We start from the raw sequence: 18,967 nt of genomic DNA, 5'->3' as shown, positions 1-18,967 counted from the left end.
TTCAACAGCCTATAACAGCTGAGCACACTCTGATAAACATCTTGTTTATCTCACATATCTTGCTGGGCAGTGGTGGCGCATGCCTTTAATCCCAGCACTTGGAAGGCAGAGGCAGGCGGATTTCTGAGTTCGAGGCCAGCCTGGTCTACAGAGTGAGTTCCAGGACAGCCAGGGCTACACAGAGAAACCCTGTCTCGAAAAACCACACACAAAAAAAAGTATCCCACATATCTTGTTTTGTTGTTAGTGCCCACAGCTGCAAGGTGCACGTGGTATGTGGTATCCATGCCTGCAAGATGCACATGGTATCACAACTACAAGGCACGTGGCAAAGCATATAAATACCCCGGATTTCCTTTCATTAAACAAGACTAGAGACTTGATCAGACCCTCTGTCTTGTCTCCATTCTTTGGGTCTCTTTCCCCTCTATCCCTATTCTCTCTTGCGCAGACTGGAGCAGCAGCTCAGGCCGGGACACAGTGGCCCCCAAGCTGGGCAGTGTGGGCCTCAACAATGAGGAAAATAAAAAAAAAAAAAACCTTCATTTTGTTAAACATCTTGCAAAAATTAATTTGGAAGGCTACTTACTGAAGGTGTTTATTTACCTTCATGCTGGCTTTGTGGTATTGAAATAAGAGAAATCATTAATTACCCTGAGTTAGACTACATCTCTGATTACCAAGGCAAAGGCCATGAGTGTTAGCCATGAGAAAGCACGGAGGGCGTGCATACACCATGGGCTAAGGCATAATCGTTTTATTTACGCTCAGCACTGTTCTGATCCAACCACCTAAAACAATTCACCATCTGTTGAGTGGATATGAAAAATATTTACCTTGTACCTGGAGAACTGGAGAGATGTCAAACCCTTGGCTGATTCTGACTATGACCACGCCAATCTCAAAGTCAAAGGCATCGCTGAAATAGGAAACAAAACAACATTGGAATGTGTCCAATGTTTTCTTTAACCTTTACACTTGGAGTAAACATTAAACTCATCTCTCGGATTTTGATATTGTGAATCTATTAAAATTCACTTTAGAATACAGCTAAGATCCAGTGTCTTTTTGTTTTGTTTCATTTGTTTGTTTCTCCTTTGTGCCATTAAAACATAAATTCTAGGTAGAGGTAAGTAAGTTATTCACTCTGAAGCCGATATGTTCAAATAGTCCCACCAGCTAGATATTTTTGTTAAGAAATCTCTACATACTTTTAAATAATTAATATGTTATTAGGTGATCAAAACAATCTGATAAATTTAGAATGGAACATTTATAGATTGCAAAATCTTTTGATTATCAGCCTTCCCTCTCTGCCATTGGGAAGACATCTTCAGTGATGTCTGACACCAAGCTCACGGCCTAAAATGTCTTCAGTACAGCAGTCAGAAGGCAGGGGCAGACATTTTCTGAGTTTATGGCCAGCCCAGTCTCCATAGTGACTTCCAGGACAGCCAGGCCTATGTAGTTGAAACCCTGTCAACAAACAAACACATTTCCAGTGTCTCTGTGGAACTTTTGTCATGGACTCCTCACAGGCCCTTCAGAGCTGTGCCTCCCCATGGAAATCCTTGCAGATGTCTCTGATGCCTTCTCTGCACCAGCCTAAAGAGATTTAAGGATGTAGAAGAGAAGGGGAAGCTGTTTGGTTTATCTCATCTCCTGTAGTACATGTTGTCAATCTGAAAGCAAGCCTATTGCTTTTTTGTGTTATTTAATGTTTACTACTGAGAAGGCCAATTGCTATGTGTTGTAAGAGCCAGAGGCTTCCTCAGTTTGATGTGACTAGGCTCCGTCGTTTGGATCCTTTGAATTGGCTGTTTGAGGTGGGGGGTGGGGGCTGACCACAGGGGTGCTGCATCAATTACTAGACCCTGAGGATGTACAAAGTTCTGAAATTTGCTTAGATTTCTTTCTCCACCTTGTTTGTTGGTAAAATAGCCAAACCTGGATTCTAAATGTTTTCAAGAAAAATTCCCTTCCCCTCTCTACATATCCTTTAATCTAGTAAATAGACATTTAAGTTAGAACCTTATACATTTGTCCCTTCTTGACTCCAGTATCACCCCACACCAGCTCCTCTGCTACTCCACCTCCATCCAGAGTTTATTGGTGGTGTGGGTTTTTCTCCTTTATTAAAGAATGTACAGGATCAGAAGAATGCATTCTCTGGCAACTGGATGTGCTGCTAGAGAGCTTTGTGCATACAGACTGTATGCTGCCCTGGTGAGCACATTATAAACAAAGGTCCCCCAAGCCATCACTTACTGTAAGATTCCCACATAGTTCTCAAGCTCCGACAAGGGAGTTTTCCTCCAGTTTTTTTTGTATCCAATCACGAGAGTGTTTGGCTTCATTCTCCCCAAGCCTGAGGCCTAAACAGAGGACATAAACACATGAGCCATCCTTATCATGCCAGTAAAATACTACTGCAAATGACAAATGATGTCAAAGAGCACTGAAGTAATGTTCTGAAGATTCTGAAGATTAGATTACATCTTAATGCATGTCCTTCATGCCCGTACCCAAGCATAAAATAGGAAGATCAGCTTTAAATCATCTCAGTCATAAATGGATTTCAAATGACAGGAATGTAGCCTTGCTAAATTAGCAGTCATTTGCATTACTTCTGACACACTCATTAAAATGGTTCAATAATTTAAAGTCAAGCTAGGGTTGGCTTAACTATCAATGTACATGTTATAGCAGTGGTTCAGATCTCATTTCCACCTGGGATGTTCAAAATGACGTCAACAACAAAAGTCCACATTTTGGAGATCTCTGTATACAAGGACCATTGAAGATGTCCTCATATTGCTTGCTGAAAATAACTGAGATGCACTTCCCAAACAGAATGCTCTTGAATGACTGTGTCCTTAGCTGTTATATTTCATATCAGAAACTTCAGTCATCTTTAGAGGACAAGATGTGACTTCCAGTCAATCACATTTAATGTAGTAATATTACCAAGTCTGTATTAATTGCAAAGTGATAGTTAAGGCACTGGTGGTAGGGGCTTAGAATAATGTAGAAGAGACAAGATATACATAAGCAATTGTAACTCAAGAATAAATGCAATAGAGTCTTGTGGAAGCCCCAAGGGAGATTTGTGCTCCACCTGATGGCTACAGCTTCCTGGAGAGGTGGCATTTATTCTGAGTCTACAAGTCTAATTGGATACTGACAAACAAAAATAAGGAGAGCTGAGCATGAAGAGAGGTCACCTTGGACATGAATATACTAAAGAAATTACCAGGACCAGTCATTCTAGGGGACATAGTCCTGAACAGAAGGACATGGGCAAAATCAAGGATTGCTAACATCAGCCTGTCCTTCTGCACACTTGGTATATGCTTCGTGTGAATCTGTATGTTCATTTTTTTAACATTTATTTGTATATTTCTTTACTTTCATTTTTCATGACTAGTTTAAAAATTCTTTGACAAATGTCCCCATGTCTATGCTGAAATCTAGGCATTTTTATTCCCCCCTTTCCCCTTTCCACCCCTTGCCTCTGCTGAAGCTTTTCTCTCTAACAGGCCTCCACCAGATTCAATGGCCATCGTCATAGTCCACTGAGTGTAAAATGTGGTCACTTGCATGAGCATGAATGTATCTGAGGCTACTAACTGGACATGGTCAATTTATAGGTGAATACACCTATAAATTGAAGACAATGACCTCCCTCTTCCAGCACCTATACATTGCCCATAGTCCTTCTATAAGGGGTGGGGCTTCATGAGCCCCCTCCCCCCCCCACACAATGAAATAGTAACAGGTCAGATTTTGTACAGGTCTTGTGCAAATAACCACAGTTTCAGCGATTCATGGGTGTGCTTCCCGCATCATATCCAGAAGACACTGTTTTGTAGCAGTCCAACCTCGGCCCCAGACTCTTACAGTCTCTATTCCCCTCTCCTGTGCTGTTCATGAGCCTTGGAGTGGGTGATATTGATAACCCTTTTAGAGCCTAGCACCCCATAGAAATTTATTCTTCATACTTTAACTAGTAGTGTGTCTCATCATTAGGTAACACCTATTGCAAAAAGAAGCTTCTCTGATGAAGGCTGAGACCAGCACTAATCTATGAATATAATAAACATCATGTCAATTTAGTGAAATGAGAAAAGCACTCTCTCCTTTGGGGTCTATGATCTTTTTTAGCTACAGGCTCTTTACTGGGTTTGTATTAAAAGGCATGAGTTCCCTTCTATAGAATAGGCTTCCAATCCAAGGAGAAAGTGGTTGGTTATTTCCATCACAGTCATGCCACTGTTACAGGAGTGGGCATATCTTGCCAGTCTGGTTAGTATTATAGAACTCCTAGAAAGAAGCTGTCACTACAAAGGCTGATCAACAGAGTCAGCACTGTGAAGGGGTTGGAATGTTGCAAGTTCAGAGCCAGTTTTTCTTGAGTGTCTGTTAGCCTCCCAGATAACCGTTTATTGCCTTCTTCCATGTCATCTAACATCTTTGGAGCCATTGGGTAAATATTTTGAAATACACAAATGCTATATTCAGAGAGTCTCTTGAATTGTTTTAAAGATTTTTTTTTCTTCAAATTACAGAGGTGAGAGCTGAAGAACAAGTTTCTATAGTCACCGTAGAAGTAGAAGAAGGAAGGGCAAAGGAAAGAACAGGGGACGGATAGAAGACTGCAGACTCCAGCATGTAGCTGTGGAGATGAGCACATTTATTTAATGTTCTGGAAATAATTCCCGAGGCTGGGGAGATTTTCCGCCCTGGTCCACATGCATTTATTAGTGGAGTCTAGCAGCTGCCCACCCGTCATTTGCAAAAGAAAAAAAAAAAAAAAGAGAAAAAGTGCCCAACTGGACTGTAGCTACGTCCTGTACAAGACGCACAAGTTTGAAGTTTTAATAGGATTCGGAACGTCTTCAACCTCCAGAACACATCTGCATTTCAGTGAGCATGAGGACAGAGTGATGCTGGCCCAAGGCATCTGATTTTCTATTTCCAGTAGATCATTCCTACTGGAATATTCCTACTGGTAATAGAACCTCAGCCTGTGTTCCAGCTTGCCTCACCTGAGGTTCCCTGACCACCTGCCTTGATCTCTTATTCTTCCTTGTGACTGGCCTAACTCTAGCCATTGGTTTTAGGATCGTCTACCTGGATGCTGTCTTCAGCCTCTGTGCTCACTCCCTGCCTTACCTGAAGGAGACTCCGGACACCGTCCCTGAAGCAGTCTGCTGCCACCGCAGCATAGAAAGCCTTGATTTTGTTCTTTATAAGCCAGGCCTGTTTTTTAGCCATGCCGCTGTTCATCTCTTTAACACACAGCTTTCGAGGTCCCTGTAAGGACACAAAGAAATACTGGTTAGCAGCCCCACTATTATACATCACACTACTGTTACCAGGTGACAAAAGCAACCAGTAAAGCCCCATTAGATTAAATGATGGGACCAAAGCAAAAGCACCTCCTTAAATGAGGCTTGCCCAGAATGAGGCTTGTTTTGGGAGAGGACCTGTCCTGTTCCCATGATTCACTTTCACACCCAAATATCCTGGCTTTTTAATACCCACTTAAATAACTGCCTTGTGCAGAACAGAAAGAAAAGCCGAGGGTTTGATAGAACACAAGGAGAATAGGATGTGATCCAGGAGGCTCAGGATGAATTCACAACCAGCCTGTGATTCAGCAGTGAGAGCCATGCTTATGAACCTCAAAGAAATCTCAGCTAGATCCCAATGTTAAGAATGGACCGAGCTCTCAGGACCCCCGAGTATTCTGGACCACAAATTCTGCCCCAAGCCACAGATCCTGACAGTTTTGTAAGTGTCTGAGCACTGCATTTTGATTGCTAAGAATTCCCTTCTACCACTCTTCCCTTGAATCGATACATTTATAGTTGGGCAGGTTAATGCTTCTTCCTCATTTAGTGAATTGAGTGGGGACAAAAGATCACATGTCTACGATGTAAGGGGAGTGAGAGAAGCTTAGAGAAAGGGAGGCGGGCATGGTGGTGCTAAAGCACCTTGGCATCTCAAGATTATATTCTGGAGACCCAGTGTTTGCCTAGCAACTCTTCTTCCATAGAGGTCCAAGTTAGCTCTTTTCTTCTCATGTTTTAACTCAGTTCAAAGGGTATTTCTGGTTATTGCCTTAGTGTTTAGCAGGACAGATGGAGCACCTACTTTCTTCAGTCTACAGAGAGAGTTGTATTATGTTTGGATGTTGTAGATTTCATGCAAGTTCCTTGAGATCCTGATAACATGTAGTTGACAACTCCTAGAGGGTGTGGAGTGGGGGTTAAGCATCTGAATTTGTAATAAGCTTCTAGGTGACATAGATGTTACTGGTTCCTCACACTGCATTTAAAATGACAGTCTTAATGGTCTTTGGTGGGAAACGAAGGACTTTGGGATACAAGAAAACTTGTCTAGCCCTTCACTTGACTACTTTGGAGTTCATGGGTTATCTCTCAGATTTGAAATCTTATTCTGGATTTGGGGATAAACACCCCATTCCCTGCATGGTTATTTTAAATAAGTAAATAAGGTATCTAGTACTAAGCTTGAAAAGTACTAGGTCCTACCTACATCCGACTTTTATCATTGCAAATGAATGTTTATAATCTCACTGAAACTCCAGGTTAATTCTAAACTGTATTTGCTCTGGGGCAGTTGGAATGAAACTGAACTGGGAGACAGAGTTCTGGATTTAACTGTGGCTCTGGACTGACTCCCTGATACAATGGACATCCTCTCCTGAGGACCAATATATTTATTAAATAAGGCAATTGCTGAGTCATCACTGCCAACCATAACAGCTCCTAGCCACATGTCGTTACTCAGCATTTGAAATGGAATTCATATTAAGAGAGCCTTGGTACACAAATATGTGTAAAAAATATCACTGACATTTATGTTGATTGTATATTGAAATAACATTTTGAACATATTTGAGCTAAACAAGAGAAATTATTAAAAATAACTTGATATATCTTTTTGTCAATTTAATTGGCAACCAGAAAATTTTAAATTATCCATGTAGCACATATTGCTATCATACAGCAGTAGTTGGGCTCTGAGGCCCTTTCATTCTAGAATTCTGTATAAACTGGGTCATGTTCTTTGTATAGTTAGTTGTTTTCTGGTATATGTTTTAGAAGTTACCAATATTACAGAAACAGTTGGATTGTCATGTATTAGTCAAAAAGCAAGAACCTTCAATGATGACAGAAAAGATCAAGACATCAGGAGGATGATTATTGAACCAGAAGTCCTGGACCAGAGAAAGACATGCTAGTAGAGGAGAAGTTTCCCTCAGGCCTCCAGAATGTCAGCACATTTTTGTTACCAGTTCTTCCTTTCCTTCCTTGGGCACCCACTAGAAGAAGAGGAAGGAATGTTGCATTGAGGGTCATTTACTGTTGACAAGAACCATTAGATAGAAGAACAACCAACAGCTAGAAGGATGGCAGACCGTCAGAGTTCTGAGCCTTCCTGCAATGCCTGTAAGCCCCTGGGGAAAGTGGTGCTTATTTAAAGAAATACAGTCTAGTGTATGTCTGTTAGTAGTACAAAAATCTGGATTACACATTAATTGCACCAGAGAGATTTATTTTAATGACTGAATTTGCCATACTGAGAACTCATAAAAATATTTTATGTAGAATCTTTTTTTTGCTAAAAGGGATTATGATGTCCTTGTAGCATACTTATTAATATAAAACTAGACTGTAATGCAAATGTAAGAAGGTTAAAAACTAACAGGAGGGGAGACATCCTGGAACATAATTACCAATATTCAAATATGTCACAAAAATGGATTCTACCATCCAATTAATATATTACAGAGATTAACTTCCCAAACATGAGCCCATGAATTAATTCCCCAATTTGAACAATGAAACTTTGAGAAATTTACGCATTTATATATCAACTATGCTTCTACATATTGAGAGTCTCATGACTTTGCTGTCATTATTTCTGTGACTGAAACTACCAGAAGGATAATTTCTCCCTTTTTTCTGATTTGGCCCAAGAACCATCTCACCATGTATCCTAGTGCTTATTCATAGATCATTTCATTCTTCTTATATTTGATCATGTTATTATTTTATTAACATTTATTTTGAGACAGGGTTTCTCTGTGTAACAGTTTTGGCTATCCTGGAACTCCCTCTGTCAATCAGGATGGCCTCAAACTCGCAGAGATCTGCCTGCATCTGTCTCCCAGATGCTGGGATTCAAGGCATGTGCCACCACAGCCAGGCTTTATTAAGATCTTGACAGACGCCCGCTGACACAAAGAACTTAGTGTTCTCATCTGAAACTCTGAGGTTGAGTAAGAAAACAACAAGAGAAGGGAGGAAGGGAGAGGGATTTTCAATGGCTGAATGAGTTAGGGGTCTAGCAATCCACTCTCTGGACTTGAGGGTATCTGGGTTTTATTGAAGACCACATAGTTCAGGAATGAAATGAGAGACTATCATATTCCCATGATAATAACATCAACAACGTTATCAATTAATAACAAAGAAAGTTAATCCAGCATTCGGTATTTGAAAGACACAAAACAGTGCTTGAAAGCAAGTATAATTCTCACAATGACCTTAAAACAGGTGCTCTCTTATTCAGAGAGACTAAACTATGTGTGTGAGGGAATCGGCACCAGTAAATGTCAAAACAGTGTTTCTAAACTTGACTGCTAGCTTCAAAGGCCCAGGGGAAAATGCTTCCTAGAGTGGGAAACACAATCGGATTCCTTTTCCATTGTCACTACTTAACATTTCCACAAGGCTGGCTTAACCATCATCTGCATACGTAGGGGAAAAGTTTCCAGTGGTATGCTGCCTCCCCCTGCATCCCTCTCCATCTGTTTCCTTGAAAGGGTGATTGACAGCTGAGCCTTGAATCTAAAAATGCATCTACAGCCTAAGGAGTGTACAGGAAGTAACTAACCGGGAAGGATTTAATTGATGCAATAACTGTTTTCTGTTCCCAAGAGAACTTGAGCACTGGGGAGCAGGACTCAATGGGCCTTTCATGGAGACATCAGCACAACAAACGAAGTGTTGTCCAACACACGTGTGAAGCTACCTGATCACATGCTTAGGCCCGCGATCCCCAGGAAAGGGTCTTCTAGGACCATAGTCCTTTTTGCAGTTAAAGATTCAAAGGGTTAATTAAAAGCAGGGTTTCTTAGCTCTGTGGAAGCTCTTTTCTCCCCATTTTGCCATTATATGACTGTTTATATTTCTTGTTCATTTCTCCAGTCCTGAAGATATTTTATTTCTTGCTAAACCAAATTTTCTCTAAATTGCTAGAGAAGAAAAACACCCCAAACTGCTTATTGCATCAAAACCGGCTCCTATATTATATTGGCCAAAATGAAATCCACTAATGCAGGGCACTAAACTTGATAATAAGAGAGAAAGGCTCTTGATAAGTTTTTAATAAATCCTCTGGAGTCACAGTTGGCCATAACTTAACCTGTCAATCTTCCCCACCCAGTAGCTCTCCCTCCACCCCATACTAGATAATTGTATTTAGTTATATTGTTTGAGTTAGTGTCATCTAAGCCCAGATAGGAAAGAAGATGTGGCCGACTTCTGCAGCATTAGGATATTGCTAAGTTTGAGATGTTTGAGCGTGTCTCGATGTAGCATATAGTACAATAGTCCAGCCACCGCATCTCTGCAGTGTGGACTCCTCACACCCATCCCTTGGCTGATACTAGAAGTGTAACTAGTAATCTTTGATGGTGGCAGTTCTCCAGGGGGTCAGACTGACTAGGCTTTCTCCTCCTGGCCTGCGGAGAGGCACCCTGAGAGGGCTCTGACATCCCAATAGGCGTTTTCTTGTCAGGATGGCTCAGTCCATGATTTCATTTTTCTGGCTCATTTTCCCAGTAAAATGGAAACAAGTGTTTTCTTTGGTTGTTGTGGTTTTTTCCCCCTCTTACATGCTTGTGGATCAAGTAAGAAACTGGGACAATGCTTTGAAGAAAAGGTAAGTAATTAGTAATATAAATGTGTGTTGGCGAAGATTTAAACTAAGAAAGACACACAGCATAGGGGCAGAGGGAGAAGAGAGAGAGAGAAAGAAAACGAGGAGACATGCAGAGGTAGGCTAGTATGGAGGATTTAGACATATTTTTAAATTCTAATTTCAATGCTTTCTTCCCACTGGAGAATTGGTAAATAATTATGATTGACTCTTTAGCATCTATTTTGAATCCTCCAATGAGTCAGTTCCCAACATGTTCCTTGAACAAAGGGGAATTAGCTCAATTCTGCTGTTTGTCAAAGGCATAGAAAACTTAGCTTAATTCCCCAGGGAAACCTTAGCCGAATTCCCCAGGTATCTGTAGTGCCATCTCAATTACCCAGACATTTCATTGAATTCCACGTGGTCATTTAAGGCCATCATATCCGCTTCCTTTTCATTGTCTTCCATAGACTAGTTAGTGCTCTGGTCTGATTCTTTCCCCTCTAAAAACTATCAGCCCAGATGCCTTCCTTTTATTGAGGAGCCAGTTCTTGTTGACTCAAAGACCATCATTTAAGAATATTTATCACTTTTAGTTGGTCTCCTAAGAAACCAGAAATATATTTCATCTATCTATTTACATTCGTGATCATGGTTTTTTGTGTTTTTTTGTTTGTTTGTTCGTTCCAGCCCTGAATCAAGGAGGTGAACACTTGTCCAAGCCATCTCTTCTCTTTCCTATTGCTGCAGGTATCATCTTTGCCACCTAAAATAACCCACTGTGAGCAGAAAGGAAAAAGTACTTCTTTTGGATGAAGTGACTCTTACCACAAAGACTTCGCAGCAGATGCAGAGGCCACTGTTCTTCGTGAAGGCGTGGGTTATATCTAAGAGTGCGGGTCGTGTCATGGGCCCACCTGTTAAGACAATGCACTGGGGTCTGAAAGCAAAGAAGACATGAGAATTGGTCAGTGCAGGAAGCATGAGCTAGAAGGAAACCCCTAGAAGGAAGTAAGAGGCATAGAAAACTTGGAGAAATGGGACAACCTTCCTTAGTTATTTCTTGACTTTCCTACCAGAATTCTCGAGTTATCTTGACTCTACATCTTTAGTATTTTTCATTTAATTAATCACAGCAAAAGTAGGAAGTAGGGAAAGGGTACTCCTGTTCCCTGGGTTCCCTTGTCTTACTTTGTGGGCAAGTTGTCACCCCAAATCTCCCTCTCCCATTGATATTTTCATTTATCTTCCTTGCTAGCTCATGTTGTGAGGCACCATCCAAAATAATATATAATTAATAAAAAATCTCTAGATTACTACTTCTCTGCAGGGAACTCATTACATCATGAAGCCTCTGTTGACTGGAGGAGATAAAGCCAATGATTAAGATAAACAAGGACCTGGGACACACCCCTCCGAAGTTGCATCCTTCTGGCCTTTCGTCTCTAGGCCTGGAAAAGGACACAGGAGTGTGAGGAACTATGGCACCCGGAAGGCAGAGCTCAGAACAGGAGGAAAACCACATTCATTTCTCTTCATGGTAACAGCATGGACTTTCATCAAGAAAGCAGGCTTTCTGCTGTTGTGAAATGTGACTTTGCATGTTTGAAATGTGCCCACAGAATTTGCAGATACTCCCCGATGCATTCGATTCCTCTAAGGAAAGCCACTCGTAATGTGAAACACCATGGGACCCCAAAAGCCGACGTTACCTGAAGTTTTTCACATGGTCTTCCACTGTGGTTAATTCCAGAGCGTTGTCTAAAGCACTCACGTAGGACAGAGCCTGTGTGGAGGAGCCCCAGTTCACATCTGTGGACAAAGGAGGAAATGGTACTCCCCCAAACTGACCTTTTTTTCTGCATGCATTGAATAATTTGTAATGAGCCATTCTCTCCTGCAGCCTTTCTTGCCTATGCAAGCAGTGATGAGAGTCCAAGTTAGATCAGATACAGCACAGTGTTTCCTGGAAAGAGTGCTGTACCCTCCTGTGTACACCCATGCGAATCTACACATGAGATTTCTTTCCAGCCTGGATCACAATGTAAATCTGAAGCCCCAGAAACCTTGCTTAGTAAGAAAGGCCATGTGATGATGGCCAGGTAGGAAAAAAATTCAAGGCCTTCACAAATTCTTAAATTGGAAACAAAAGAAATTTCTGTATGCAGGAGTAGTGTGCGCACAGAAATATATTTATATTTCGGGTGTCAGAGCTGACCAGCTTGGGAATTCTTACTTGTGGGGGTAACGAGGAGAGTTTAGGCTCTTTAGGAAGTGCTCAGTCTGACCTGCCAGAAACCGAACTCCAAAAGAGGGAGCTCAATACTCTAGCCTGCCTCAAAAACAGTAAGTTGAAAAAATTAAATGGGCTCTTTAATTTTGTGATAAGAATTGCCAGAGATGAGCTGACAGACCTGCCTCTGATGAGTCTTTCTGGGCTTTCTCTGCAGGGTGAGGACAGTGAGTGTTTTATCTGATGACTGAACAGAGTGATACGAAGTGTTGATTATGTACCAGACAAGCATACCTTAGGACATCCATTCTTTTATTTATTATTATTGTGCATGAATCTAAGTGGGTACATACACGTCACAGCACATGCATGTCACAGCACATGCATACCATAACACATGCATGGGGGGAGGGTGAGAGACCAAGATTTATGAGTGGGATTTCTCCTTCTAAATTAGGCTCAAATGATTGAACTCAAGTCGCCAAGCCTAGGTGGCAAACATTTCACCTACTGAACTAAATTGCTGGCCTGACATTCATTGTTTTGGGGCTAAAATTGCTACTAGTCAACTCAACATTCATATGTAAAAGAATGAACCTCACTCACTGTTGCAGCCCGAGCTGCCCCCACACTTGGGGGCCAGAAATGTTGAGAACCACGCTACCCCACATTTGGGGACCAAAATGTCTCGGACCGTTCTGTCAATGTTGGGACCCGCACTGCCAAAAGCCTTGGGGGCTAAACTGTTAGAGCCAGCACTGCCCTAAGCTGCTCTGGTCCGCGGGTCCGGGTTCAGCAAGAGAGAGAGTGAGGATAGACTCGAGGAATGGAGACCAGACAGACTGTGATTCAATCCCGTTTATTCTTCAGTCTCTCTTCCTAGTCCAAGTCCCAAGTCTTGAGTTCCTAGTCCCTGTTCCTAGTTCCTTGTCCCTAGTGCCTCCAAGTTCCAAGTTCCCTCTTCCAAGTGCTAAGTGCCTAATGTCTAACGCCTAACTCCAAGTTGTACTCTAAGTTGTACTCTCTAACCTAATTTCTAGTTCCAAGTTGTACTGAACTCTTCTGTCTTTTATATGACTCACTTCTAAGCCACGCCTCTAAGTCACACCTTTAAGCCATGCCCTTAGGTCTTGTCTCTAAATCTGATCAGGACCTTAAGTCACACACCTTTAAGTCTCACACACCCAAGGGAAAATCCTGGGTATCTAAAGCAAGATGTTATCAGAGTGTGCTCAGCTGTTGTAGGCTGATATAATCAAGTCTCTTATCAGGGTATATGGCTCAAGATGGCTGCAAGGATGATAGCCGCCTTCTGTCATTGGCTCCCCACAACTCACTGGTCCATACAGTAGATAATAGAATTGCCAAAGCACCAAAAGTTTTAAATGTTTGTGGTCTTGGGTTGAGGAAAGATGCCTCAGATCACAGACACACACAAAAAATACAAATGAAAGAAGATTAAGAAAAAAAGAAAAATCAATTAGTTTTGATAAAAGTTAAGAACTTGTATTAATAAAAACAACCAGGGAAATGAAAATAGAAACCACAAGCCTGGGGCAGATAGAAAGTACACACTGCAAGAGAATCCAGAATAAATACACCAAGAAGCCTTACAACTGAGTTAGAAAACAACAACAACAACAACAAAATAGACATAGTGTTATGTAGTTAGCAAGATATGTGAATGCAAGTAAGATTTTCAGTGTCATTAGTCACTGGGAACATACAAATTGGGCAACTAAAGTAGAAATTTTTGGTTTCTTTGGAGATTCAGTTATGTCATGTGATTTTTTTTCCCCTGGAAACTGTCTTATGAGAGGATGTTTTGCTGAGAACAGACACATGGTGTTTTTCTGGAAGCTGTCTTACGAAAGGGCATATATGATCTGCCGGAGGGGATGCTTGAGAGAGTTGTGATGTTTAGAAAGACTATAAATATAACTCTACAGACAGTGAGCAGGTGCTCTTGCATTGGTTTGCTTTGCAAATACTTTGCTGGTCTTCAATGATCTTTGCTTGTCGTGACTTCAAGGACAGTAACTAGTCAAAGAACTTCTCATGGTATTTTGGCTGGTTCTTCCTGCTTGCACAGACTCATACCAATTTGATGGAGCCTTGTGGCTTCCTCTGGATTGAGCATCTGCTACTGATTTACATTTGGTGTTACAAACTGGACTGGATTGCTGATATCCTGACAATGAAGACTGAAATTGCCCCAAAGAACTACTTCTCAACAGGTCCACATCCCCGTTTCCTGTTATCATTTCTTTTTACCTCTACCTCTTGTAGATACACTAGAAGGGAGGTTGAAACATTTAAGAACCATTATTAAAGTATGTTTTGAAAAATCTAAGCTTACAGGCAACAGTGGCTAAGACTATACCTCTATTAAAAGGACTTTTAAAGAGCAATCAACAATATTACATGCTGCCAAGGCTGTGGAGTGACTAGGGAGCCATTGTAAACTGCTGTTTTGAATGGAAAATAATACTGCTATTGTGGCAGACAATCTGGCAGTAAAGCCATATATACCATGTATAAGTAGTCTTATGTGGGGAGCCGACAGAAGGCGGCTATCATCCTTGCAGCCATCTTGAGCCATATACCCTGATAAGAGACTTGATTGCATTAGCCTACAACAGCTGAGCACACTCTCATAACAACTTGCTTTAGATACCCAGGATCAGATTTAGAGATAAGACCTAAGGGCATGACTTAAAGGCGTGACTTAGAGGCGTGGCTTAGAAGTGAGACATATAAAAGGCGAGAGGCAGACAGGAGAGTTCAGAACAATTTGGAGTAACAGAGATTCAGACACTTCAGAGAGACACTAGGAGTAGGAATTAGGCACTTGAGTCTTAGCATTTGAAGGAAGAACTTGGAATTAGACATAAGGCACTTAGCACTTGGAAGAAGTAACTTGGAACTTGGTGGCAGTAGGGACTAGGAACTCAAGACTTGGGACTTGGAGAGAAGAAGAGAGACTGGAGAATAAACGGGATTGAATCACACTCTGTCTGGTCTCCATTCTTCGAGTCCGTCCTCACTCTCTCTCTTGCTGAACCCTGACCTGCGGACTGGAGCAACTTGGGGCAGTGCAGGCTCTAACAGTTTAGCCCCCAAGGCTTTTGGCAGTGTGGGTCCCAACATTGACAGAGCGGTCCGAGACATTTTGGCCTCCAAACATGGGCCAGCTCGGGCTGCAACAGTCTTACTCTTAGGCATTTAATATATCAATATATCAATATATCAGTCTATCTATCTATCTATCTATCTATCTATCTATCTATCTATCTATCAGTCATATGCCCATCAATTGTCAATCAACAACAGAGATGTATTGTGGTATGTTCATATATAGTATGCCATTCATCCATATCAAAGAACAAATTGCTTATACATGCTACTACAGTATGGACAAGGCTAAAAGTTCATGCTAACTCAAAGACATCCATAAAGACTGTATGCCATGATTCTATTTATATGATATTCTGGAAAAAGGCAAGGTCAAAGGTTCACTGTTGGGAGCTGACATTTAGCAGAAAGCAGCTATCAGCTTTGCAGCCATCTTGAGCCATATACCCTGACATGAGACTTGTATTACAATAGCCTACAACAGCTGAGCACACTCTGGATAATCTTGGTTTAGATACCTTGGGTGTGTGAGATTAAAGGTGTGTGAGATTAAAGTTGTGTAACTTAAGAGTGTGACTTAGAGATCAGATCTAGAGACAAGACCTAAGGGCATGATTAAAGGTGTGACCAAAAGGCATGGCTTAGAAGTGAGACATATAAAAGATGAGAGAATCAGACATTTTAGAGAGTAGAGAACAATTTGGAGTAACAGAGATTCAGACACTAGGAGCAGGAGTAGACATTAGACACTCGGAAGAGAACAAGAGGAGTACAACTAGGAACTAGGAACTAGGAACTCAAGACTTGGGACTTGGACTAGGAAGAGAGACTGAAGAATAAATGGGATTGAATCACACTCTGTCTGGTCTCCATTCTTCAAGTCCGTCCCCACTCTCTCTCTTGCTGAACCCTGACCCATGGACTGGAGCGGCAGCTTGGGCCGGGAAACAGTGGCCGCCAAGCGTGGAGTGGAGAGGGCCGCAACATTTTTGCGCCTAAACGTGGGCTGGTGCGGTTCTCAACAGTTCACAAATTAGGAAAGTAGCTGCTAGGGCTAAGTTCTGGAGGAGGAGCCCGAGCACACAGGTATCTAAAGGGACCACTGGAGAAGTCCTGTACCTTGGCTGTGATGGTCACAGGACTGGATAAGTTTATCAAGACTTCTGGCTGTACAGCAAATGGGGTGAAGTTTTTCCAGCTGTAAAGTGTATGTGTTGCTAACAGTATATAAAGCGATAATGAAAAATGACTAGAGTTCCCCTAGAGTTGTTACCATCTCTGCCTGGCTGGAAGAATAATGTCAGGGACACAACAGTGGACCGAGGCTTCTGGATGCTGAATTCTGGTCCCTGGATATTTCTAACTGTAGTCTCCTTCCTCCTGGGTTCTGAGCTGAAGTTCAGGCCTCAGTGTCCACAGTATCCAGATTCTTTCCTACTTTTTGGTTGGTTGGCTATCCTTCCAGGACACTTCATGGCCTTTCTCCTTGGTCTTCAAGAACTCTATGTATGTTAAGGCCATGCATGCATCTTTAATCCACTCCTGTTCTTCTCCCTGGAACCTCATTCTCTGGCCCTGGCATTGACCACCTGCACGTGGCTTGATGTTGCTTTAGAACTTGCTTTGTTCATTCAACAAGAATTCACTAAACTCACGCAGAGTAGTTGGCTCTGTGAACACGAGCTATGAACCAAGAAAGAATTTTGAACAACTCCAAGCTTGCTCACGCCTTGCCCTTTTCTCAGCAGTGTGTTTATACTGCTTTTGTATACTTTATGCTGTGCTACAGTCACCTTCCTCTCTGAGTCTGAACTCTCCTTGAGGACAGGGCCTTATTTCATTAGGACATTAGGAGGTGATAGAAGGGAACACTTGTGAGGCCCGGGTTCAGCTGTATCACACCCCGACTCTTATTTTGGCAAATGACCAACACTGTGAACTCCAGTTTCTTCATCTTTAAAACAAGCTTCCCGTCACCAGGTGCTCAGCTTCACTCTGAGGATCAAGTGAGCACATGGTGTGTGTAGTGCTCCATAGTGCTAACTATCATTGTCCTTACGTCACATAGCACTGTGATGAACTGCCTTGCACACACTACATGTAAGCATGTGGAAGCTGCACCATAAACACCCAATGGATGGATAGAGAGCCATGGAAGCCCATCCTAGGTGGCCTTTTTTCTCTTACCTGGCTTCTTATAGGTCACATAGATATAGAGGAATAACTCAATGACGTAGGTGATAACAGCCGCCCACCAGTTGATGACAAACATGACTGCACAGCACAAAATCGCTCCAAAAAGAGATACCCACATGTTGTAAATCCCATATGCTGGCCTCCATCCTGGAAGGAAAAATAATACAGAAAAAAAAATGCACACATCAATGCTACTGCACTACTCTGTATTATAAAAGTGCAGATAACATGTCTTCCTCTGGCATAAAAATTGTAGTTTTTAGGTCCATGTCTCAGGTCTTAACTTTTTTCTGTGATCTTGGATCCTTGGTCTACAAAAGTGGTATTTGTACCAAAGACAATGCTGTAAACTTTAGGAAATATAAAGCATCTGAAAAGCAGATGGTCGCAGACACCACTGTGCTTTTTGCGAGTCCTGATTGTCCCCTCCCCCCAAACTACCAAACCTCAAGTATCTAAAATCAACACCATCAAGAATCTAAAGGAAGAGGGTATATTGAGAAAAGTGGTGTCCTGGCAACAGCTGGGGCAGAAGAATGTCCTGTCTTCCCAAGAACTGGTTATAACAGTGGGCTTTTGCTCCATGTGCAGAGCAATAGAGGCAGCCTGCCTTAATATTATCCTAAGAGGACAATGTTTGCTCCATCAGAAGCATAATGTTACCAAAGAGGAGAAATTTTGCATAACACATTAAGGTATACAGCATTATGTTTTAAAGTGCCACAGTTTCTATACACACAGATTTTTATGTTTTATTAGTTTTCTGAAGTGAAAGAGCCCAAGAAACAACTCAGTCAGGATGGGAGAACCTGATTTGTAGGACACATTTGATCAGTGGGTTAATGCAACTTTAAATCTGGAGTCTTTGAAACTCGGTGGGAGTCGGTCTAGAGGTGCAGTTCCCTCAATGACCACAAGATGGAAACAGCACTCCAGGAACACCGTTAGAGAAGCCCCAGATGTTCCTAGTTCTGCTTCCTTTTCAGAGACAGAGGATGGAGGACACGTGGGTAGAGAGGGGGAGGGGTAGATTTTGAGAGTCATTTTGGGGTTTATGTATCTACACGTGCCTTCCTGCATACATTATATATATTTTTTCTCCTCCTTTTCTCTCTTTTCCATTCCTTTTCACACTTCTGATAATTGTAGCTGGCTTGTTTTTTGTTTTATAAACAGCAAAGCATGGCATGAGATTGTAGATTTGTGTTTAAAGACAAACTAAACTAAACATCTTCTGTTATTTCCTGTAACCCAGTGGCCTTGTGTGGACACGGGCTCCTCAAGCAGGAATGTCAACAGGCTGAGGATAGAGGCAAATTGTAGTAGAATATTTATTTAGTATCTTGGACAAAAGTCTTCACAGTGAAGAACTTTCTGAGAGTCATATGACTTTCTGGAGGGGTCAGAAGGACGGTGGGAACAAATGAGAGATGAAGGTTGATG

At 41.8% G+C, this 18,967-nt stretch overlaps 1 protein-coding gene across 6 annotated transcripts in view; it reads right to left on the bottom strand.

The window, feature by feature from the left end:
- Positions 1-18,967, bottom strand: part of Slc12a1 (solute carrier family 12 member 1) — a 77,973-nt gene that overhangs the window by 22,716 nt on the left and 36,290 nt on the right. For all 6 annotated transcript variants that reach the window (XR_013108785.1, XM_076929670.1, XM_034494866.2 and 3 more), the window contains 6 exons: positions 17,516-17,671; positions 11,673-11,772; positions 10,789-10,900; positions 5,176-5,316; positions 2,269-2,375; positions 837-919 (listed from right to left, as the gene is read on the bottom strand). Coding sequence is in view for 5 of the 6 variants with exons in the window: in XM_076929670.1 (XP_076785785.1) it covers positions 837-919; positions 2,269-2,375; positions 5,176-5,316; positions 10,789-10,900; positions 11,673-11,772; positions 17,516-17,671 (699 nt within the window). In the remaining variant the exon portion in view is untranslated. The remainder of the gene's footprint in view (positions 1-836; positions 920-2,268; positions 2,376-5,175; positions 5,317-10,788; positions 10,901-11,672; positions 11,773-17,515; positions 17,672-18,967) is intronic.

Source organism: Arvicanthis niloticus, chromosome 2 (genome assembly GCF_011762505.2).
Source record: "Arvicanthis niloticus isolate mArvNil1 chromosome 2, mArvNil1.pat.X, whole genome shotgun sequence".
NCBI lineage: Eukaryota > Metazoa > Chordata > Mammalia > Rodentia > Muridae > Arvicanthis > Arvicanthis niloticus.
Note: the sequence above shows the minus strand (reverse complement) of the source record. Positions and strands in the feature narration are given on the sequence as shown.